General features: G+C 60.3%; 1 protein-coding gene across 8 annotated transcripts; it reads right to left on the minus strand.

Moving 5' to 3' along the window:
* Positions 1 to 8: 8 nt before the first annotated feature.
* TRAF2 (TNF receptor associated factor 2) lies at positions 9 to 22,588 on the minus strand. Of its 8 annotated transcripts, none has more exons than XM_025864860.2 (12): positions 22,528 to 22,588; positions 14,403 to 14,612; positions 13,701 to 13,779; positions 13,337 to 13,435; positions 8,526 to 8,687; positions 7,460 to 7,534; positions 6,736 to 6,909; positions 5,620 to 5,694; positions 3,305 to 3,652; positions 2,640 to 2,817; positions 1,324 to 1,472; positions 9 to 731 (listed from the first exon to the last, which is right to left on the minus strand). In XM_025864860.2, exons 2-12 carry the CDS (start codon positions 14,588 to 14,590, stop codon positions 513 to 515), a joined length of 1,746 nt encoding a protein of 581 aa, XP_025720645.1. In that variant the 5' UTR covers positions 14,591 to 14,612; positions 22,528 to 22,588; the 3' UTR covers positions 9 to 512. The 8 variants fall into 8 exon arrangements, with proteins under 8 accessions (XP_025720645.1, XP_025720646.1, XP_073746147.1 ...); XM_025864861.2 differs by lacking the exon at positions 22,528 to 22,588 and adding an exon at positions 21,616 to 21,732; XM_073890046.1 differs by lacking the exon at positions 22,528 to 22,588 and adding an exon at positions 16,820 to 16,953.
* Positions 22,589 to 23,587: the final 999 nt, after the last annotated feature.

Raw genomic sequence — 23,587 nt, forward strand, 5'->3', positions numbered from 1 at the left:
TCTCCACAGAGATTTAACAGTTTAATAACGACTTCTCCACAGCCCGACGGGGCAGCTAACCCACCCCGTCTTGCAGCAGGGCCCACTGTGCACCCCACACTCGCCACGGGGGCAGCCGACAGGATGTCCCGAGGACACAGAGTGCCCTCCCTGCCCGTGGCCTGGCCGGGCCTGCACAGCAGGACCTCTCCTCAGAGCAGTGGCCAGGCCGGAGAACGTCCCTCCTGTCCAGGCCAAAGGGCGGCCCAAGGTACCAGCTCACCCTGCCCCTCTGCTCACCTTGCCCCGAGCGCCCGCACGGACGGCCCGCCGGCAGATACTGACGGGCCTGCAGCCCACCCCACGTGGCCCGGGCTGAGCGGCCTCTCCCAGGAGGTGGCCCCTTCCCAGCAGGACACAAACGTGGCAGGTGCCCACCCACCACGAGGCTCAGGCCCAGGGTGGTGGCCCCTCACCAAGCCGTCAGGCCCAGCTATTCCTGACCCCCGACCCCTGACCCTGGTGGGAGGCGGCTAGAGCCCCGTCAGGTCCACAATGGCCTTGATGAAGATGGCGTCATCACGCACGTACGAATTCTTGGCCTCCATCTTGGAGACGGGGCAGAAGAGCGGGCAGCCGCTGGCGATGTTCATGTCACTGACGGGCCTCTGGAAAGAGGACGAGGTCACGTCGGGTCTGAAGGCGTCGATCACGTGCTCCCGGCCGTTCTGGTCAAGCAGCATCAGGGTCACCTGGGGGAGAGCAGCCGGGGAGGGGCGCCGCTCTGAGCCACGGCCCCGCTCAGCTCCAACCCCCGTCTGGGTGACCGGTGCCCACTCCGGCACTTTCCGTCCATCAGCACCCGGGGTCTGAGGCTGCAGTTAACACCGCGGAGCTGCACTGGTTGGTGCCGCGCTTGCTCACGTTCACAGGACACAGGCTCTCATACCAAAGAGCTCGCAGAGCCCCCGCTGCCCCCCCGAAGGGACCGCGCCCTGTGCTGCCCCCCCCCGACCAGAAAGCCCGGAGCCGGCCCAGCGTGGTGGGGGGAGAGGACGATGGCGCGGGCACCTCCAAGCCCTCCACCAAGGGCAGGCTCCGGTTCTCAGAGTGTTCCCTAACACCTGCAGGCGCAGGCTCTCCAGCCGGACTCCCTCCTTGGGAACCGACTCCGAGGCGGCATCTTTAACCGCTAGCCCCGAGGGGCCGTGAAGCCAGGGAGTCGACTGGGTGGTGCCCGAGCTCCACTGCAGGGACAGACCCATCTGGAGCCCGAGGGCCCGTCCTGACAAGCTCCCCACCCCACGGGGCCCCCGGGACAGCCACTGGGACGGCCTCACGCACCTTTTGGTTGAAGGGCCACCGCAGGAGGGCGTCGTTGGGGCCCTTCATCACCACAAAGAAGAGAGAGAGGTGTGTCCCGCGCCCGGTGCCGTCTCCGTTCAGGTAGATGCGCAGACACATCTTGTAACCATACCTGCTTGTGTAGAAGGCTGCGGGGGGGGAGGGGCGCTGGTGAAGCCACGCCGAGGGCTCCCCCAAGAAACACAAACACAGAGAGAATGCCCAGGTCTGGGGGCACATACTTTTCCTCAAAGTGTGCAGACTCAGTTCCTAGTGAAGACAAGTGCCCCAAAGGAAAAATAATTCATTAGGGAAAGCCTTTCTAAGAACCCTGAACGCAAGCCCCAAGTGGCCACACGTGAACCAGCTGTGAAGCTCAGCGGTGGCTCGGGCTCTGGGCCAAAGGACTGTGGTCAGACCTGAGCACGGCCTGGAGGAGGCAACAGTGGGTGACAAGGTGGGACAAGCTGGAGGTGACACTGCCAACCCCCAGCAGGGTGCACAGAGACACGTGGGAGCCAAGACCTGACGAGAGCCAGGCCGTCCCCAGGAGCAGACCTCCCTGCCTTCCTGCTCGAGCCCCCAGAAACCACGGTCCCTCAGCTCCCCAGACACGGCCCTGCTCTGGCAGGGCGGCTCCAGCTGGGGCGCACGCCTGACCCCCGGCCTGCAGCCCTCTTCTCAGTCAGGTTTTGTCAGAGATAAACTCAGAAGAAATTCCCATCATCAGGGATACCCCCACTCCTAGGGGAACGTGCTAGCAAGGAGGCACCTGCTCGAGTCCAGTGCAGAGAGGACGGCGCCCCGAGCAGACGGCCTGCTCCCCACCCAGGAAGCCAGAACATGGGCTCTGTCCACGACCACCCCAGGAGACATGGCAGATCACACGGCAGCTCTGCCTACGGGCCGCACTCCCCTTCCTGCCCCGTAACCTACAGCAGGAGAGCGACCTACACCCTCTGAGCCCGCGCCCTGGGATGCACCATGGCAGCAGCCTCACCAAGGGCACTGTTAAAGGGCACATGCGGCACTCTCCACCAGGGGGAGGACCGGGCAGGGAGAGGCGGCCGTGCAGCTAGGCGCCCCCCCCCAGGAAGGGCTGCGGAGCGACTGCGGCCAAGGCAGAGCACAGGACTCTACTCCGAGTCCCCGCTCGCGGTTCCGTCCCTGAAGACCCAGCGGAGAGGCGGCGGGCGTGGGGATGCCTCCCCCATCGGGGAGGCGTGGCAGCCACTCGTACTGGCAGAGGGCTCCAGCCTGGGGGGCACAACCATGTCAGACAACAGCTGCGCTGAGGGCAAATCCCAGAACAGCACCTGGGGAGAAGATGGCGGGCGTGCGGCCGGCCACGGCTTCCTGACGCTTCCTGGCGAAGTCGGAGATCTTCCAGACGAACACGCCATCGAAGGTGGTCGCCTGCATCTCGTGGACCTTCTGCTCCAGCTCGGCCATCGCCAGGTCCTTCAGACCGATGCTCCTCTCCAGCTGCTGCACCTGGGGGGCACGGGGAGCCCCGTGAGGGTGCGCGCCTCCTGGGTGCCGGTGGGAGGGGCCGTGAGCCTCCACCCAGCGTGCCTCTGAGGCCACCTTGCCTTTCGCAGGAAGGTGCTTATCAAAGTGCCCCCACGCCCATCTTCCCACCAGTTTCAGGCAGGACGGCATCTGCCGGTGCCCCTGAGGCTTCACTGGGCTCCATCCCCACAAGACCCCCAACCCCACCAATGGCCGGGGCTCAAGAGCTCCGTGCAGGCAATACACTCACAGAGCCCACATCAATCGCGAGGCCTGTCCCCCCACAGGCCAGAGAGAAGAGGCAATCTCAGAGCGACCACTAGGACCCCCACATCAGGCAGTCAGTGAGCAGGGCTCAGAGAGGGGCTCTGTGCTAGAAATCGAGGTGCGGTCCTTAAGATCGCAGCTCCGAGGCCCCGTGATGCCCTGGGACCCGCCCAGACTAGCCCCGTGTGCCCCAGGCCCAGACCTTGTTACTCAGGGCCCCGATCCTGTCCTGGTCCAGCCGGTGCTGCCGGCCGCAGGCCTCAGCGGTCACGGCCACCCTCTCCACCTCCCGGTTCAGGACGCAGACAATGTTCTCGAAGGTGGCCGTCTTCCTCTCCAGGGCCTCACACCGCTGCCGCAGCTCCGCGGCCTTGGAGAGCTCCAGCTCGGGGTACAGTGTGCTGGCCTCCCAGCCCCCCACCTCGCTCTGGCCCAGGAAGTGGCCACCTGCTCCTGAGAGGTGCTTGGCCTCCAGGAGGCCGCCCAGCAGCATGGCCAAGTGCTCTCGGAGCCACTGGGCCTCGTGCTGCTGCTGCTTCTCGCTCTCCACCTGCAGACAGGAGACAGGGGGCTCAGCCTGACCCAGGGCCCTGCGGGCCTGCTGCAAGGCGGGTCAGCGCTGTGACACCTCCCTATCATTCACTTGCCGGCATGTCCCGTCACTACCTGGAGTCAGTATCTTCCAAAAATACAAGCCTTCCTGGTGACTTCTCTACTTGTATTTGAAAAATGACCGGGAAGAACATTTAAAAGTTGCCCAAGGAGAGCGGGGGAGACCAGTAAAGCTAACCTTCTTCAAATATTCTTTATCATACAGTTCTGACTTTACAGCCAAATTTCTTCTAAAACTTCACAACAAATAAAAATAATTTTTTTTAAGATTGTATTTGTTTGAAAGAGAGACACGGAGAGAGGGAGGGAGGGCAGAGAGGCAGAGGGAGAGGGAGAAGCAGGCTTCCCGCGGAGCAGGGAGCCCGATGCGGGGCTCGATCCCAGGACCCTGAGATCATGACCTGAGCCGAAGGCAGACGCTTAACGGCTGAGCCACCCAGGTGCCCCCAGATTTTAAAATGTTACACACTCTCAGGGGTGTCTGGGTGGCTCAGGTGGTTAAGGTCTGACTCTTGGGTTTCGGCTCAGGTCACGATCTCAGGGTTATGAGATCAAGTCCTGCGTCAGGCTCTGCGCTCAGCTTGGAGTCTGTTTGAGAGTCTCTCCCTTTGCCCCTTGCCACTGACCCATGCCTGCACACACACTCTCTCTCTCTCAGATAAACAAATAAATATTTTTAAAAATAGAAATAAAAATGTTAAGACATTCTCAAAATATCAAAAAGCGGAAAGAAACAAATGAACCCCAGGAGGCACAGTGCCCAGAGAGCAGCTCCCCGGTGGTGCTGGGACAGGAGGCCCCCTGCCAGTCCGGGGGCGGGCGTGGGGGCAGTGTGTGCGTAACATGGGGCTGGGGACCTGCGGTCAGAGTCAACGTCAGGCCTCAGGTGGAACCACCCTCGGGACGCGTCGGACACTGACCGCTAGAAAGGCCGCGGCTGCCGCACCCCAGGCCCACACTCCGGTGGGGCCCCGGTGGGGGCCCGGGCCTGTGTGCGACGGCACCAGCACCGCGTCACCAAACACAGAGAAGCAAAGGTGGAAGGAACCATCCCTGTGGATGGCACCTGAGACCAGGTGTCAAGGCCCCAGGTGACAGCACCGCCAGGATTACCGCCATCGGAATGCTGCCAGGGTGTTTGCAATCGGCGGGGCGCCAGCCGTGCCCCAGGGCTCAGAGAGCCAGGGGGCTGCACACTCCCACGCCCCTTGGGGCACAGAACAGAGTCGGGGAAAGAAAGGTAGAGGCCACATGGACAGAGGCCTGAACGAGCTGCACAGAAGCCCACAGGTCGAGGTCCTGAGGTGGGACAGGTCAGTGTGCGCACGGACAGCCAGGCCAGTGACCAGCCCCGAGATGAGGTCAGGGGCGGCCAGGGCCACACAGGCCACGGAGGCAGGGGAGGCAGGTGGGGTCTGGGACCGTCTGCAGCAGCCATGGGTCTCCGGGTGGACAGGACACAGTACCGGAGACAAGGGGAGGGCCCACAGTGACTGCTGGGCCTCGGCTGGAACAGCTGGGCGACATGAGGGGCTCGTTTCGGGCAGGTGGGAGGACTGGGCGGGGGGCGCCCGGTGTGCAGCTGAGGCCTGAGACGCTCACCAGGTTATCAGGGAGGTACAAGGCACTGGGCACTTTCAGCAGAGAGGGGTGGTCAGAGCTGGGGCCCCGTGAGAGCACCAGGAGGACGAGCGGGCGGAGCAGAGCCCGGGCTGAGGCAGGGATACCTGCGGGCCGAGGAAGCAGCAGGGGAAGTGGGAGGGAAACCAGGAGGCCGGGCTGGAGGCCGAGCAAGGACTGCATTCGGGAAGAGGGTGCACGGCACGCTCCCGCGGGGCCCCCCTCAGGAAACAGGGAGCTCCCATGAGGACCAGCCCCAGCGGACCCACGGCCAGTGGGACTCACCATCTCGGGGCAGCCGACGACGTGGAACCTGCACGGGACTCGGCACTTGCCGCATGCCCTGACGTGGTCCTGGAACTAGAAGAACACAGATGCTCTAAGTGCCCGTACTCTCTCTTCCCCACCTGTGCACGCTTTAGACTCACGCTGAACAAAACCTGACAACCCCATTCCAGAGCCAGAGGTGCATAAGCGCACACGCACACGTACGTGCACACGCAGCTTGCAGGTGTCAATAAAGGGAGGTGGGTGCAGGCTGAGGGACTCACACTGTGGGCCAATGTCTCAGAACACCTGCAGACACCCCATCCCATGCTCGGGCCTCTGCGCCCCGGACTCTCCGCTCATAAGACATGTGGTGCCCGAGGCCCCAGGGCCTTGGGAGCAAAAGGAGGGGCCAGCCTGACCAGGGGTCAGACACCCACCACTGACCCAGCGTGGTACTGGCGCACGACCACACAGAGCCCCACAGAATAGATGCAGAACCCGGAGAGGGAACTACACACGCGCTGGGCGCTGACCCAGCAGCCCCTTCTGCCGGCAAAGACAAAGGTGGATGACTGCTCTCAGAAGTGCGCGAGGGCAAGGGGCAGCCACAGGACCACTTGAGAGAGGTCCCTCTTGCCTCTGTCCGCCAGGGCCCTGGAATGACAATCAGAGCTACTAACGCCAAATGGAAACACAGGCAAAACATTAAACTAAAGGACAAGGGACTGTAACGCAAGCTACCCAACACTTAGAGTTCAAAAAAAACAGAGAAAAGAAGGACTAAGATTCTCTCCCCACCACAAGAAATGGGCAGGAGGCCCCAGTGGTCCCCGGTCCCCAGTAAGAGAAACACAGGTGAGCCCTAAGCGAAAAGCCCCAACGGATTCGTGATTTGAGAGACGCACACTGAACCTCCCGGGACAGTCTTTCTCAGGCATTACCTGGCGAGCCCCCAAGGGTGTCACCACACCTGCTGGTGGGGCTGGGACCAGCACTCCGACCCGTCAGCACACTGTCCCCGGTTTTCACTCTGGACCCACACAACCATTTTACAAAACTACAAGACAACTTGCTCCAGAAGGGCAATCTTAAGAGACTTGAAAGCAGAGAGACGAACGGCAGCTAGCTTACCACCGAGAGACTGCCTCCCAGGACCGCCAAGACGCAGCAGCCTGACCGCGCGTTCCGCAAGAGCAGAAGGAGCCAGAGACAGGCCGCCAGCACACAATCAAGGACTGGCGTGGGGAGCGGTGGGGCTGCGTCTGGGGGGGCAGCACCTACCACCATGCCCTGCAGCAGGAAGAGCTACAAACACGGACACCAGGCAAAAATCGTAACCACAACCACCAGTATGAACCCACGACGTACTTTCTCTTAAAATGGAACATGAGGGGCGCCTGGGGTCTCAATGACTCTTGGTTTCAGCTCAGGTCATGACCTCAGGGTCGTGAGATCGAGCCCCGCGTCGGGCTCCCCGCTCAGTGCGCAGTCTGCTTGTACCTCTCCCTCTCTGTCCCTCACCCCACTCTGCTTGCGGGCTCATGCTCTCTCCCAAACAAAATTAAAAAAAAAAAAAAAGGAGCAGAGTCCCACCGCGGCCACCAAAGTGTTCTGGATGAAAGGCAGTGAGTGGGCAGGCTCTGGGCCAGGGTCTCAGGCACGTGTGACTTCAGGCTGGGTCATTTCCACCTCCGGAAGTGTCACAAAAAAGCAACACCCAGGTGACCTAACCCTCTCGCCACAAGCCATTGCTTCTCCTTCCGGCGCCAGGTCGGAGCCCTGCACCACGGCGCGAGCGCCTCCCCGCCACCGTGCCCCACCCGCCTGTCCCTGCAGGCGCCGGCAAACAACTTACTTTCTCCCGTGAGATCTTCTTCTTGCCACAGCCATCGCAAGTCAAGGGGAACTTGGGGCAGATCTCGTGGTGGGCCTGAAAGACACGGTCAGGGGCCAGGGTGTGTGCGAGGTCACCCATGCCGTCTCACGGCCTCGTTCTGGGGCGGCGGTTCCCCTGAGACCTCCAATGGGGTGGGTCCTGCAGGCGCTCAGAGGCCTCGGAGAACCGCCTCTTCGTCTGGCAGCTCCAGGGCAACGCGAGAAGGACGAGCCAGCAACGGTGACTCGGGGAGAACACTGCTGCGGGTCACCCTAACTGAAACTGGGCCACGAACGGTGCCAATGGCCGCTCTGGCCCCGAGGCGCAAGGCTGGCGGGACTGACCACGGCCCTGCGAGGGGATGGAACGCCTCCGGGAAGCCACCCCTGGCGGCCCGATGCACTCTGGCCCTCGGCAGGCCACTGCACTGAACGGCTTACAGACGAGGGGACTGAGGAACGCAGCAAGGGCTCCTTGGGGACGCGGTCGGCCGACAGCGCAGCCCAGCTTCTTTAATAAATAGCAGCAAAGGAAAGGAAAGACACCCGCGGAGCACCATGAAAGATGAAGAGACCCCGCAGACACGTCATCGAGGGGCAGTGTGGGGACAGATGCTCACAGACGTCAACGAACATGGGCAGCGAGTGAGTCAGGGACAGCAGGGAGTCGCCTCAGAAGTAACAGTAACACATACAGCTCTCCAGAAACAAACATGCTCAGAAACAGTCTCAAGGATTTTCAGGGAGAACGACACAAAGCCTGGGACCCACGCACCGAGCGTGGGGAGCCCGCAGCAGCCCGGCGAGTGCCGACACGGACACGTGTGAGTGAGGGTGGCATGGGCCTTGCACCGCTGCTCTGTGTGTGCGTTTTTCTAAAATAACAACTGAGCTTTGCCTTCATACCCAACGCAGTTCCCCGCCCAGAACCTTCTACCTAAGTGGCTGCAAGGGAAGGGCTGGCGGCATGCAGCGAAAACACCAAACCAGCCGCGATGGCAGCAGTCAGCTCTGCGCCGTGGCGACAGCCCACAGGGCGCCCTCACCTTCATGTCTGCCCAGCAGCAGGGCGCCCGGCAGTGCCTGCAGCTGAGGCTTCTCTCCGGGCACTCGTGCTCCGAGTGATGCTCCTTCTCCCCGAGGCGAACCAGGCCTTTGCATGCCGAGCACTCGGTCAGCATGAACGGGCAGTGTCCTTCATGGCAGCTCTGGCAACAAAGGGAGCAAAAGTGTTGACAGAGCGCACAGGGGAACCTACAGGCTGCATCACTGGGCTCCGCGTGTGCACAGAGACAGCCGCCCTGCCGAGGGCCACTGGGACCCTGCACCAACCCCACAGTGCCAGGCTAGGGGTGCCGCTCCACGTGCCAAGAATCTCATCCACTGCAATACCTGTGCTCCGGGCCAGAGGCGAGTGGCGCTCAGGTCGAGCTGGTTGCATGTGACACCCCAAAACAGCCCTCCCTGGGCATGCTCCAGAGTGACATTCAGGGACAACAGGACCACTGTCCAGACAGTGAGGGGGCCACAGAGGGCAGGGACAGTGTGGGGTAGAGAGAGGCAGGAGCAGAGGGAGGGCACTCCAGGGGGCGACAGAGCCCAGGCCCCAGGCGGAGGGCCTAGAGCAGGGCCGCTTCTAAGTGGACAAAAGGCCCAGGGGTGACGAGAGTCTGTGTGCTGGCAGGACAGGCCACAGCAGCCAGACTGGGAGCCTACCTGCTTGTGCCAACACCCTCGCTGACAGCCCGCACCGGTGGTGTGGCCGGAGAGGGTGTGGCGACGTAGGGAAGCAGGGCCCAGCCCAGGACCCTCCAGCTGACAGCACCCAGGAGGAAGGCGGGCATGGGCTGCCCCTTCTGGAGCCACAGAACCACATGCAGGTGGGAGCAGGAACCCAGCCGAACCCCCAGGTGGTGGCTTTCCTGAGCGGGGAAGGTGGTGGCAGAAAAGCCGGGGAAGGTGGCGGCAGGAAGGACCCGAAGCCCATGACCCAACACAGCCTGCAGGTCCATGGCAGGTTTGCCAGGAAGGGGAACTGCAAAGGGGCGCAGGGTGGAGGAACAGGGAGCTCAAGGTCTGTCTCTTGTTAAGTGCCTTTTATTGTGGTAAAACACACACGACAAACTTTACCATCTTCACTGCTTTTAAGGGCGTCCGTGTGTTCACACTGCTGTGCACCGACCCCTCCGTCCGTCCCCAGAGCACGGTCATCTTTCCACACTGGACCCTGTCCTGTTAAACCCTGCCCCCCCCACCCCCCCCCCCCCCGCGTCTGTGGGGCCGACTCCTCCGGCCTCCCGGGGGTTTCCACTCACACACGGGATTGGTCCTTCTGTGCCGGGCTGACCTCACTCGGCACCATGTTAAGTTTTGGGCAGGACACACTAGGGCACATTGGGGACAACGTGGAGCCCGCTGCGGAAGGAGGGGGGGGTCACTGTGAGAGAAGTTCTGGACTGGCCCAGAGCAGGAGGAGGCCCTCCACCGTGGGCTCAGCATCTCCACAGAAGTCTGGGCAGGGGCAGCCAGGCTGCGATGCCCTCCCGAGGGACTGGGCCTTCAGGGCTGCCCCGGAGAGCCTGGTCGCGGCACACTTGAGGGGGGCAGGGAGGGCCTCAGACGTGCTGCTCCCGAGCGGGAAACACGCTGGCCGTGTCTCCATCTCGTGCCCCGGGCTTGGCTGTAGGCGCCCAAGCCCAGCACTTGCAGAGGGAGCAGAAGCAATGGGTGAGCTCCAGAGAGACGCAGCCCATGCGCGGTGCCACTCCCGCCAGTCTTCCCACATGGAGACTGCAGAGTCACGGCCGCGGGGCCCACACCTCCTCACAGGACCCCACGCCACAAGCTCCCGGAGCAGGCACCCCTGCCCGCTGACCTCCCACGGGGTCACACCCCAGACCAAATGCCACACTCCCAGCAAGCCTCCCCAGTGACCCCACGGCAGCCCAGCAGGGCACCCCACAGGCTGCCACGCGAGGTCTGCTGTCCGAAGGACGCACACCAGGCCGGCCGGCCAGGACACCCCCTGCCGCACGACGCCCCGGACGCCGTGGCCCAGCAGAGGAGCACTCCTCCGCTGTCGCTGCAGCCTGCTGGGCTCCCTGCCGGACGGCCTAGCCCCCCCGATCCACTTGCACTGCAGCAGAGCATAACCTCCTGGAACCCCCAGGGCTGTGGCAGATGGACCGCACCGCCTGGGCCACACCAAGTACGTGATAAACAATCACAGTGAACCAAGGAGGAGTCCCAGAGATGGTCACAGCTCACAAAACGGCAAAGATACAGCACCTATAGTCAAGGTGCTGGGGTTTGATTAGGACTGTTGTTGAACGTACAATAAAATACCTGCAGGAGCGACGTAGGGGCCCCAAAGCAGCACAGAGCGGCCAAGGGTACACAGTGCTCTGCGGACTGCCACCCCGGTGGTGTGTCTGACATCGGAGACCTGCACACCTGTCACCCCAGGGCCGCCTCTGAGCAGACACACAGCACCACCTCATGGGCTCAGAGGGACCACCCTCGCGTCGGCTCCAAGAGAAGCACACACTTTGGAGAAATCAGTATTTATTCAACCAGAATTCAAACCAAGTGTCCCAGCGAACAGAGCTGTGTAGACTCTGAACTTACTGGGATGCGTGGGGTGACCAAGCATGCCTGGCTCGGCCTTGCCTTTCAACTGCGGCCTCCGGGCACCTAGGTCTCCTCTCCAGGCCCTTCTCCGGAGAGCCTTCCCCCCGCCAGCCAGCCCCCTCCTCTGCCGCCAGCCACAGGCTCTAGGCTCTAGGCCCGTTCCCAGAGCAGCAGCCCGGGGGCTGTGCACTGGGGCACCTTCAGCACTTGGCAGGCGCTCCACAAATGTCTTTGACCTGAACCGGAGTTTTAAGTCATTGCATTCTTAGAAAATACTAGACATGTCGCAAGGAAAATCACATTCAAAGGCTAACCAGGACTTTCCAAACAGCTCAGCCACAGCACCAGCATTTCACAATGCCACCACGAGTTCGAGCACCCCAAAGGGCAGCCGTGTTGGCTCGGAGTGGCGGGCGGGTGTGCTCGGAAGCCTTGATCTCGCCCAAGCCTGTGACATTCACAGCCAGGGAGAGGTTTTACCAAAGGGCCAGGCCTAGTGTCCCAGAGCAGCGCCCGCCCTCCCACATGACCAAACCCACCCTCTCAGGGACTTTCCGGGGCTCTCCGGGCCAGCCAGGGACTTTCCAGCCTGCATGCCTGCAGGGCTGTGGCCGAGCCCACAGGCTGGCTGTGGTCCCTGGCCCTCAGCTGGAGACCCATGAAGCCACCGCCTGCCCGCACCACGGGCCTGGAGGCAGCAGAAACCAGCCTCCCAGAGTGGAAGGTGGGGGTTATTCCACCTGTCCCCAGGGGGGTTTCTGGGTCCCTGCAGAAGGCAGCACAGCTCCCCGTGTCTACGCCCTGTGTCCCCCATGGTCTCCTACACCCACCCAACCCCCAGAGCCTGCTGGGGCTCTCCACCCTCCCAGGAGAGACCCCAAACCCAAGGCCTACTCTCTGGACAGCCCCAGGCAGTAACAGCTGCAGAGCAGAACCTCCCACCTGCATGTATGCAGCCCAGGGGCCTCTGGGTCTCACTCCTAGGAAGGCATCAGAAAGGGCGTGGGGAGCCCAGAGCTGCTTCACTTCTAGGCCTCAGGTGCCCACTGGAAGGAAAGTGCATCTCCTAGCCTACCCCACCAGAGGCTCCTCCCTAGACACGGCCAAGCTGCTCCTCTGGAAACATACAGCTTACAGCCTGAAGACCAGAAAGTCTGGTTGGTCAAGAGAATGAGGGAAGTTCGGCACACAGGCCGGGAGCAGGAAGGGGGAAGGCTGCTAGGAGCTCAGGTCTCACTTCCAGCCCCGACGGGCCCTCCGCCACTATCACGACTCAGTCTCCAGCGCCCACCTCATGGCAGGGGCTATCCTGGGGTCGGGGCAGGAGAGTGCCTGAGCTTAGGAGAGCCAGGGTTCCACACCCAACAGCCCCTCCAGCCTCGCCAACAGGGCTGTCCATTGTGAGAGGCCAACCTGCTACTCTGCACCACTCCCGCCCTCCTGTCCGGGCAGCCACCCTGCCCCTTCCTGCCTCTCTAGCCCTCACAGGAGCGGACTCCCACAGGACATGTCCTCGAGGATGGGCTCACTTCACTGAGCATGATGGCCTCAAAGTCCACCCACATGTCAGGGTTTCCTTCTTTCCTTTTTATGGCTGAATACTATTCCATGGTGTGGACAGACCACATTTGGTTTGTGTCTTCATCTGCTGGTGGACACCTGGCTACCAGGACGTTTGTGTGCCACTAACCGTCTGATGCGCTAGTTAAGAAGAGGGGATGGCCAAATGCGTGAGCTATGGAGGCTGCCTGCTGTAGGCCTGGCCTCTAGCTGCCAATCACGCAGAAGCCCCCACCGGAGGCTGACAGAGGCCTCGGCAACATAGGCACACCAGCCCCTGCCCTGTCACTGGCCAGGTGACTTTCTGTGATCACAGACCAAATGTGCGGCTTACTCTCGCAATTTCCAATGTCTGTACAATTCAAAATGAGAAAGCCCTTGTCTGAAAACATACGACCAAAAAAGCTCCTTTCCTGCACATTCCGGGAGATGCTGCAGCGGTGCCCTCAGGGCGAACACGAGGTCTGCCACCCTCTACAGCATTCCGCCCAGCAGGAAATGGGGCCCAGCGAGGTAACTCCCCCTTCTGAGGCACGATCCCCCTAAGTCTGCGTGCACCTACGGGGAGCAGCTAGGCGCTCCCTGGCGGGCTCGTGTAGACTCCGTGTGATCATTTTAGGGGCGGGGTTCAGGCTTGGGAGGCCGTGCCAGCACAGGGGGCCCCTACCTCATACTCTTTAAGAGTCCCCTTCCAGGTGCAGCCGTCGCTGGGACAAACGGCCGGCAGGCTCTCCACCTCCCTGCGTGCAGCGTTGTCTGGGAAAGCCTAAGGAAAGCATTCCTAGGGTTAGGCCGCCTCCTCCCAGCTGCCCGCCACCCTGCCCCGCCATCAGTGCTGCAAGTCTTCCAGACTGAGGCCCAGGACCAAGACGCTCTCTCCCAGCGAGCGCTCCAAGCTCTCGGCGTGACCGTGGCAGGGAGGGCCGCATCCTAGCTGCTCAAGCGCCACACAGCCAGCGGTGTTGTTAAAAGAAACGCCAAAACATTTTCTGTTCATTCTGACATTTTTTGCTTGAAGACTTTTCACTTACCGAACCGCTTTCCAAAATGGAAATGCCTTCTTCATAAATGCCCTCGTGAACGCAGGCAGCACAGTTCTGAGGCCCGGAGCTAGTGAGGAAAGGGGGAAAGGCCCACCATCAAACCCGCTGCAAAGAACGCTGTGTGCAACTCTCCACCCGAGTTCTGCGCCTTCCAGACTGACACCGCATCACTCAGGAGCACGCATCGACGTACCACGGTGAAAACCTTTAAAATGGGGGACAAGATCCAAACCCTCTAATCATGTCGATCCCTTCCACTGTGAACAGAGGTGCTCTCTGATGGCCCACCACTCGGGGCCAGGTCCCCAGGAAGGAGCTGCTGGCTCCCTGCGCCCACCCCAGCCCTCCATGTGCCACGGGGCCCCGCCCTCAGACTAAAGGCTGTGGGCTCTTGGGGACGTGTTCATCATCTGGAGTAGCACATCCACTGCAAACGGTCTTGTGCCCACGTGACAAACTAGGAACAGCCGGGAACGGACTGTGACGTGTTTATTTCAGCCCCACATCCAAGTCCACGTGCAACCCGTCCTCCTCCGTCACTAGCGTCACGCTCTCGTTTGCAGCGAACCTCTGCCGTCAGAGAGCACCACCCGGAGCACATCCCCTGCGGACGCGTGCGTGCCTGGAGCCGCCTCCCGGGGCAGCACGGCCCCGAGGCGAGCCCCACTGCCCGCTACCCGCGCGCAGTACCTCAGGATGCTGGTCAGACAGTAGGAGCAGTAGCGGTGGCCACACTGCGCCTGGAAAGGCCTACGCAGGATGTTCCTGCAGGCCGAGCACAGGTACTTGTCCTCCAGCTTGGTCCCCAGGAGGGTCTTCGAGAAGCCAGGTTGCAACAAGTCTAGGGAGCCGGGAGGGGTCACGCTGGCTGCAGCCATGAGAGCCGCAAACCGCCACGTCCTAAGGAAGAACACAGAACGCGTCCTGGAGAGTCCTAAGAGGTGCCTCAACTCCAGGGTCCTCCTCTAGGGAAAACAGCCCTTGCCCGGCGGTGAGGTGCCTGGGTTGTCAAGCTACTGGTGGTCAAGAATCTGAGAAGCAAGACTTTAGCACTCTGGAGAGCGTTGGAGACAATCTAATCCAAGTTCCCACTACACGCATGGAAGCCAAGGCTTAGCCAGGGGGCAACCTGCTCACGCCGCACCAGCATGCCCTCCTGAAGCCTCTAGACCAACAGGCTGTTCTCAAGGTCACCCAGCCTACCACGGACAGAGCGTGTGCCGGCATCGGAGGATGCCACCTTCCCGCCAACACTGGCCATCCGCAGTCCTTGATCCTTGTGCCTTCCTGTCTAGCCCAAGCTTCCTACAAATCAGCCCGGCAGGAAATTCTGACCAGCTGTGCTCGGTCTGAGGCAGTAGCCAAGAGGTAGCCACCCTACACACTGGCCTCCAATGTCACCCGAGAGGAGGCATGTAGCCTGCTTGGCACCACTGCTCTGCTCCCCGGCCACCGTCACTAGGGTCCCTCTCACTTGAGAGCTGCCCTCTGCTATCCTCCAGGCCTTGGCAAGGCCCCCAAGGCAAGGCAACCAGGACGCACAGCTGGATGGCAGAGAGGCTTCCACAGCATTCTGAGACCTTGCACGGAACGCACTGTTCAATGTCCAGCATCTCAAAAGCAACTGTACTGCTAACCCTTAAAAAAGGACAAGCCCCCGACAGCCCCTGAACATGAAGCACTATTAACTCAGAGCCGCCCTGGCCCCTTTGCAAATGCTCCAAAGAGCTTCCTTCCCCAAATGCCCCTGGAAACACGTCCCTGGGTCTTCTCCCGGATGTGCATGGGGAGCACATCAACTTCCAAACCAGGACATTCTGAAATGATGTGCCTCTTTCCTATGTCCATAAGGCGGTCTTCAGTGTCCTGAGCTGGTCGGACACCACAGAAAGCAGCGACAGACAGTGTGTCCCTGTTTCCTATCTACTGGGCAAAGCCACTTTCAGTCAAGGCTTCTGGATTTGTAATCTGTGAGGCCCTGCTTGGGCTGGCATGCCAGAGCACACAGGTTATAGTTTTATAACCTGCAATTACTCCTCCAACCACTGGACAGATGGAGGGTCGTGCCCACGGCCACTCAGCAGGATGGCACGAGTCCCTCTCGCTGGTCCACACACTGTCAGCACGTGTGGGCGTGTCTGGGCCCCTGGACCATCCATCTGTCCCTCTGACAACTGGGGGATTTCATTCTTTCGAGCCCTCATGACACAGACATGTGGGCACTAGAAAGTGCCACTTAATAAAGCCTTCGGTGGAAAAGCTAACCCAAAAGTTGGAGAGCTCACGGATGCACTAACAGTGCTGGCCAGGGCAACCAAGGAGGGAGGACGCCCTCAGCCCACATTTTTCAAAGCCATGTTTGTGCTACACACAAATACTGACTAGAACAAAGGACCCGTGAAAGTCTGCTTACTCTCAGGCATTCTGCACATTCTGTCTTTTTTCTGGTCACGCTACCAAATTGATTTCACGAACCATCAATGATTTGAAAATCACTGCTCTATAAACTACATTAGACAGAGACTTTTACCTTTAAATAATACTAGTGGGAAAAAAAAGGCACACTCTTTAGATCTCTACCTTATGTTCAACTCATTAAGTGAAAAAGAGCATCACATATAAAGGATGCTAAATTTAGTCCTGTTTTATACGGACAGAGAAAAAAAGCAAAATAAGAAACCAACACCACCATGACAGGGCACAAGGGCTACAGGGATGCTTTTCTCATCTTAAAACCTCACCGAACAGCTTCCCTCAGCATCTGTGAGACAAGGCTTTATTCTTTGGCATTGATGTTCCATCTACTTGAAACCAGGCCCATCTTTTTGGCCGACTGATCACTCCTGTGGCAGACTGAACTCATTTTACTAATCCATCAACGTGTACTCCTGTTAGATATAAAAGAACCACACAAATGGTCTCTTTTTCCAAGTGATGAAAAGGTGAAAGGCCGCAACACACAGCCAGGCCTCGATGACCTCATCAACACAGCCTACTGAGCAGTCACAACTCCCGGACACAGCACCCCCCTGACGGTGGGGGTATTTCTGTTCTGAATGTGGAGAAGTGGCCCTGGAGAGCCCAAGGAGCCCACCCACACCACGCACCAGCCCACAGGTCCTGCCACTGCCCATGCTGTGCTTGCGGAGTTCCCAGCTTACGTCCTTAAATGTGTGATTCAAATCTCATTCATACACATTTGATCTTTTGAGAACTGTAACGAAAAGACATCATAAAGACTCAAAAGTGTTGTGCCAAATGTAACACTTTGAGGGACACCTGGGTGGCTCAGTCGTTAAGCATCTGCCTTCAGCTCAGGTCATGATCCCAGGGTCCTGGGATCGAGTCCCACGTCGGGCTCTCTGCTCAGTGGGGAGCCTGCTTCTCCCTCTCCCTCTGCCTGCTGCTCCCCCTGCTTGTGCTCTCTCTCTGTCAAATAGATTTAAAAAAGTTAAAAAAAAAAAAAGTAATACTTTGAAGGCCATCAACACTAAGTCCTGCTGCTGTGGTGTGGTGCTTGCCCCAACCCTAGAAGACTTCCCTGTCTCTGGCCCTGAACTTCTGAACCTCTAGGTGGTCTGCACACGTCCACCCATCTGGAATTACATGGGGCCTGGGGGCCTCCCTGGGTGACCAGCGCAGCCAGCAGCACCAGACACAGGCGCCGAGGACTGGGGGGGGCGGGGGGGCAACCGGCTATACTGCATGTAGGAGAAAAGGACTCAGGAGTCAGAAGCACCCCAACCTAGAACCAAAACGCCCTACTGGTCCTGTCAAGCTTCCAAATCCTCTCGTGGGTAAGCTGGTTACAAACATTTGCAATGATTCGTGGGAACAAGCATTCCCATTCAGCCTGTCCTGGATTTCATATTCATTCCCCAAAATCAAGCTTCAGACGTGAATGCACACACTTCGTACAACCAACAGATTTGTGTTTTGTTAAAAGACCATTTCTACCAGAGAGAAAACAGTATGTCCAGAATGGTTCCAGTTATCTGAAGTTTGAGGACAGACAAAGCTGGCCTGTGATAACAGAAGCTGGGAAGCAATCCCCTTTGGCGCCATGGGGCTGTGACACACTGGAGACTTGCTCCTCTTCCCTGTTCCTAGCACAAAGCTCCTAAAACCCCTGGGATTTCCCGAGCCACGGGGACAGGGAAGCCTCTCTGTTTTTCATAAGCCCCTTCCACATCTGCCCCCCACCACCAGGGAGGGGGGAGGGGCTGGAGATTGACCTAATCACCAATGACCAATAATTTAATCAACCATGCTTTCATGACGGAGCCCCCATAACCTCATGAAGAATGAGGCTCAGAGCTCCACAGTGCTGAGAGAGGGGTGTGCTGGAGGGCATGGAAGCTCCGCGTCCCTGTCCCACACCTCGCCCTGTGCATCTCTGCCATCGGGCTGTTTCAAGGAACTGGTGTTTGCTGGAGTTCTGTGAGCCACTCTAGAAACCACTGAACCCAAGGAGGGGGTCCCAGGAACCACATATTTGGTGTCAGAAGTACCGTGAGTAGAGAAACACAGCCATTTCCCATTCAGGGGGTCAATGCCTGCAAGAGGCAGGAGGGGGCCTTTTGGGGTGCTGGAAATGACCGTATATGTCGACACAGGTTCATCTAGCTGTATTCTTGGGATTTGCACATTTTGCTGCATGTATACCTCAACTTCAAAAAAAAAAAAAAAAGATGGAATTTCTATCCCCAAAGAGTCAAAAAAGGCCTTTAAATCCCTAATTATGGTACACCCATGCATGTTTATCCAAAATAACCCTGTCTCATAACATTAAAAATGGCAGAGCAACCTGAAAACCAGGTTCTGACATGGAAGGGTTAGGGTTAGAGTCGGGGCGTCCAGCCCCTTGACAAGCCCAGGTTCTGCGTCAGTGCAGAGCAGGAGGACCCAGGGAGAGGGGCGTCCCCACGAGGAACCACCGGCTGAGCTGGAGGCCACAGGGCAGCTGGCACCACTGTCCCAGCCTGGGGCATGAGATGGGGTAGTGGTGTAAGTCCCCAAACTAACATCACATGAGACATGGGAGCACCTGGCTGCCGGGGTGGGCGTCATCAAGCCGCCAGGCAGGCACAGGGGTTCAACCCTCAGCCTGTGATACCCCAAACGCCAGGGACTCAACTTCCCAAATTCATGTCCTCACTGACAGCCAGTTCTGTTTTGTCCAATACTGGGATTCCATGCCTGATTTTACCTGGTCCAACCCAGTTCCAACACACCTGCCTAACAAGCCCACTGAAGCAATATTCGAGAAGGCCAATCGGCATGCAGCTGGGAGCACAAGACAACCCCCTCCCCCCTGCCCGGAACTAGAAATCCAGTTTAAAATATATAATTTTATACTTAAGTTCATCTTTTTCCAGGCTCAGCATAATGCCAAATAGTAGCCTGGTACCAACTTCACGCCCAACAACTTGTTTCCATCGCGAGCAGATACTGTGGGGGAGCGTTTCTAGTCTGAAGTGCTGGCTCACATGTCTTCACACGATCTACATGCTGATACTGAGTGTCTATGATTCAAAACCGGGGCTCTCTCAACAGGGACAGGGTGATCCGTCAGTCATGATGCAGCAACTCTGTCCCTTCTTCCGCCTGACCCAAGTGGCCACCCTGCTCCCCCGCCCCTCTCCCTGACCTGTCAGTGCCCGCACTTCCCCCTGCCCCGAGAGCTGGCAGCCCACCAGCTCAGCCCATCGGCTGCTCCAGCCACACTCTGAGACCACTCTCTCATCCACTCTCCTTGAACAGCTCCGCCCTCCACAAACACCCGGAATCTGACTGCACTGCGACTGCTGGGCCCTGGCCGCCGTCCCCCGTGACCTGATACACAGCCACAGCCTCTTGTGGTCCTCCCGGCAGCCAGAGGGACCTTTGGCTGGGACTCAGTTACTCTACCCTCACATTCCAAGGCTTCCCAGTGGTTCTGCCCGCCACCCTGCCTGTCCAAGGGGTCATGGCTTCTCAGCAAGGCCTTCCCTCTCACCGGTCATGAAACTGCACTGTGCGGGCCTGTCTCCTCTGGATAATAAGCTAAGCACCAGGAGGCTGGGACCCAGGCCTGTGCATGGGGCACTTGCCGCCCCAGGCTTCCCAGGCTCCCGGCTCCTCCATGGACTCCTACACGCCCATTAATCTAGCCTTTCCTCCACACCATTTCAAACGGGGCACCCCGATCCTGGAACGTGTACAGGCCTTCCCTTCTGAGGTACCCCCCTATTCTACCTCCTACCCCCATCCCTGCTGAGTACTCACCTTCCTAAACCACAACCAGGTCACAAGACCACCAGCTCCACTTGCCCCTGGAGCCCTGACGGGAAAGTGGCCTCAAGCCTGTTCCTGCTCAGACCCTGGACGGCTTCCGGAGTCTGCCTCTTGCACCCCCCTCCGAGGCTCAGACCCTCTGTGCAGGGGTGGGACACTGTGTGGCACAGTGACGTGTCTTCCCTGTGGACTCAAGGGCCCTCCCCACAAAGGAGCAGGCCCAGCGCACGGAGAGTGGCACAGCAAGCACGGGCCGGACCCCAGAACACCATGGAGGTGCGCACCCCACTCCTGGCGGCCTGTGTGCGGTCCGGGCGTCATTTTCTCTGGATTTTCTTTCCTGGACCTTCTTGCCTTTGGCTCTACACACGTTCACGATGTCCTGCCGTGGACACCCGCGCCAGCGAGCTGAGCACGCTGGGGGGAGGGTGGGCAGGCGGGCATTTCCCGCTGCCAGAGAGGGACCCGGATCCGATTCTCCAAACACAGAGTGAAAAGGCCTTCATCTTCTTGGAGACGATGCCTTCTCTGGAACAAGTGCCCCGTGAGAGCTGTGCCCCAGTCCCCAGGTCCCACCGTGGCCACCTACTCCTGCAGGTCCTCACAGAAACGACGTCTACACTGATTTCCCCGGGGAAGTTTAAAAAACCACTCAACAGAGAGAGAAGCCCTGGCTGAAAGCCCCCTGCCCTCGGAGCCCCCAAGGTGGCCAGCAAGGTGTGCAAGAGCGAGGGGCACGCACAGCCGCAGCACGTCTCTACAGGCTCCCGTCCTGCACTAGGCGTGGTGCTGAGGACGCTGAGGCAGTTAACGGGCCGGGACCACACAGCACACCGCGGCCACAGGACGCAGAGGCCTGCGACACCGCAGAGCATGGAAGGACATGTGGCGCAGACTGGGCATGTCAGGAGGCACCGGCAAGCAAAAGGACCAGCACATGGGGGGGCCCGGGGGCACGGTTGGTTAGGTGTCTGACTCTTGGTTTTGGCTCAGGTCATCTCGGGATCCATCGAGCCCTGTGTCAGGCTCCGTGTGCCCTGCTGGAGAGTCTCTCTCCCTGTGCCCCATGCTCAAGTGCCCTCACTCCCTCTCAAATAAATATGACCAAAAAAAAAAAGGACCTGCACAGAGGCCCAGTGTGCCCAACGTCCCAGTGCATGCCTTTGGGAGCTACGGCTTCAGGGGGCTGGGCTTTATTCTGAGAACCGGGCGCCCAGGGAGAGGGGCTGCCCAGATGTGTGGAAAAGCCACCGCTGGAAGCACTTAGGGCCTCTGTGGCTTGCAGAAGGCTTGAAGCTAAGCAACTCTTAGCGTTTTGTTTTCGATTCAAGCTTTAGTGAATACTGTGGCACGTAAGTCGTACTGCACCGATGTGAGGCTGGCTGCGACTTCCACGTAAAACCCACCCCTGCGTGGACAGACACCACGGCCCTCCCACACTGCCAGGCTCCAGGGAGGGCGCCTGCTCTCCCGCACACTGCTGTCCTGGGCTCTCCACTGCCACGGACCCCTGAGCAGACAGTTCGGAGTCGCCCCACTGCAGGATCGTACCCCAGTGCCGAAGGTCACCCCCATGTCCTCACCGCGCAGCTCCTGCAGGCACACAGGGCGCCCCGCCTGTACTCACGGGCGTCGGGAGGCCACGGGGCTGGGACAGGCACCGTCATGGTACAGGTGATCCTTGAACCACGGGGATTTGGCTCGGACACACACATTTTTAACAGCCAGGGCTGTAGAGGTACTTTCTGTCCCTTACGCTTTTCTTATTACCGTTTTCTTGCCTCTAGCTGACTGAGGGGACGAGGATACACAACACACACGACGTACAAAACATGGGTTGACTGTCCCTGCTCCCCCGCGGCTGCTGGTGCAGCTGGTAAGGGGTCAAAAGCCACAGGCGGTGCTGCAGCGGGTGAGCTGCTCAGAACGACACGGGGGAGTGTGGCCGCGCGCAAAGACGCGGACGTCCGCGAGGCACTCTCTGTCCTCTCGCCTCTGCAGGGCTTGGCGCCCAACCCCCAGCGCGTGCAAGGGTCAAGTGCAAGGCCACTGACCCAGAGGGGCCTCCAGGCCCAGCGGGCGCCGCAGGGGCAGAGGGGGCGAGGGCGGGGCGTGACCCGCACGCGCAGGGGGCCGGTCCCCCTCCGACGGGTCAGCAGCCCCGCCGGGGCTGGGGTCGGGGCGCACAGGCCCGCCAGCGGCTTCCTGGCCGCTGCGCCTGGAGCGGGGGAGCGTGCGGCGCGCTGACCCCGGGCCGGGGCCCTCCCCCCGCCGGAGCCGCCGTGGACGCCCGCGGGCGTTCGCGAACTTTCTTGCGCCGGGCCCGCTCCGACTTTCGGTTTCCGGGCGGCCCAGCTCCGAGAAATCCCCTCAGGCCCGCGGGGCGGCCACCCCATCTGCAGGCCCCGACTCCCCGGCGCCACGCGCGCCCGCCGCCCCGGCCCCGGCCCCGCCGCCGCCGCCGCCGCCGCCGCCGCCGCCGCCGCCCCCCCCAGCTGACCCTCGACCCCCGACCCCCGACCCCCGCGGCTCCACTCACCAACGGTCGCCGCGCGCCCGGAACTGCGCGCCCGCCCAGCCGCCGCCGCCGCTGCGGACCCGCCCCCGAGCCCGCCTGATTGACTGGCGCTGGGGCCTACCGGAAACGCCCAGCGAGCCGTAGCGGGCGCCGATTGGTCAGATCTCCCCCCCCCCCCCCCCCCGCTTCGGCCCGCCCCCCCGACGGACTGACGCCAGACCCTATCGGGAGCGCGCCGGGAGGCCGCAGCGGGCGCCGATTGGTCGGAGCTGCCGCGACGTGGGCACTTAAGTCGAGCCCCGGCCCGGTCCCTGCGAGGTCCGCGGATCGCGGGTGCTGGCGCGGCGCGGCGGGGCGCGGGCCGCTGGTGGGCGGGGAGCGAACCTCCTGCGGGAGGCCCTTCTGTGCACTTCATCTCCGGGGAGCCTGCTCCATGGGCAGCGCCTTCCCTTCCCCGGAGCCCGGCTCAGAGCAGGACTCCAGTTTGGGTTGCAATTCTGAGAAGTACAAAAAAACCCTGCTCAAAGAGCGGGAAGGATAGCAGGTCCCCCGTCGGGGTAGTGAAATGTTCTAGAACTGGATGGCGGCGATGGTTGCCCAACACTATGAATGAACAAATGCCACTGAATTGTACCTTTTAACGTGGTTTAAATGGTGGGTTATTTGTTGGGCGATTTTTTCCACCAAACAAAGCCAAAAACGCACAACCTAGGGCCTCCAGACACATAAAAATGTGGCACGCACAAACATCTAGAAACAAGGCAGTGGTCTTGGCAGAGAAAGTGGGCTGAGTGCGGACCCCATCCCTGCCTCTGTGTGTGTGACCCGAGGCCAGTCTGTTTCTCCACCTACCAAAGGAGACTATTTCTCACTGAGCGGCGGTTCTGCTAAGGATCTGACAAAGAGCGTCTTGTCTCGTCTCATACTAGTGTTCACAGGTGGCAACTGCTCACTGTACTTGGGGAAAAAAAAGAAATGAAGACTCAGAGAGGTAAGATTCTTTACCCCGGGGGCGCCTGGGTGGCTCAGTTGGTTAAGCGACTGCCTTCGGCTCAGGTCATGATCCTGGAGTCCCAGGATC

This window comes from Callorhinus ursinus, unplaced genomic scaffold, assembly GCF_003265705.2.
Source record: "Callorhinus ursinus isolate GAN/ISIS: 27379988/994484 unplaced genomic scaffold, GSC_fseal_2.0 scaffold125, whole genome shotgun sequence".
Lineage (NCBI taxonomy): Eukaryota > Metazoa > Chordata > Mammalia > Carnivora > Otariidae > Callorhinus > Callorhinus ursinus.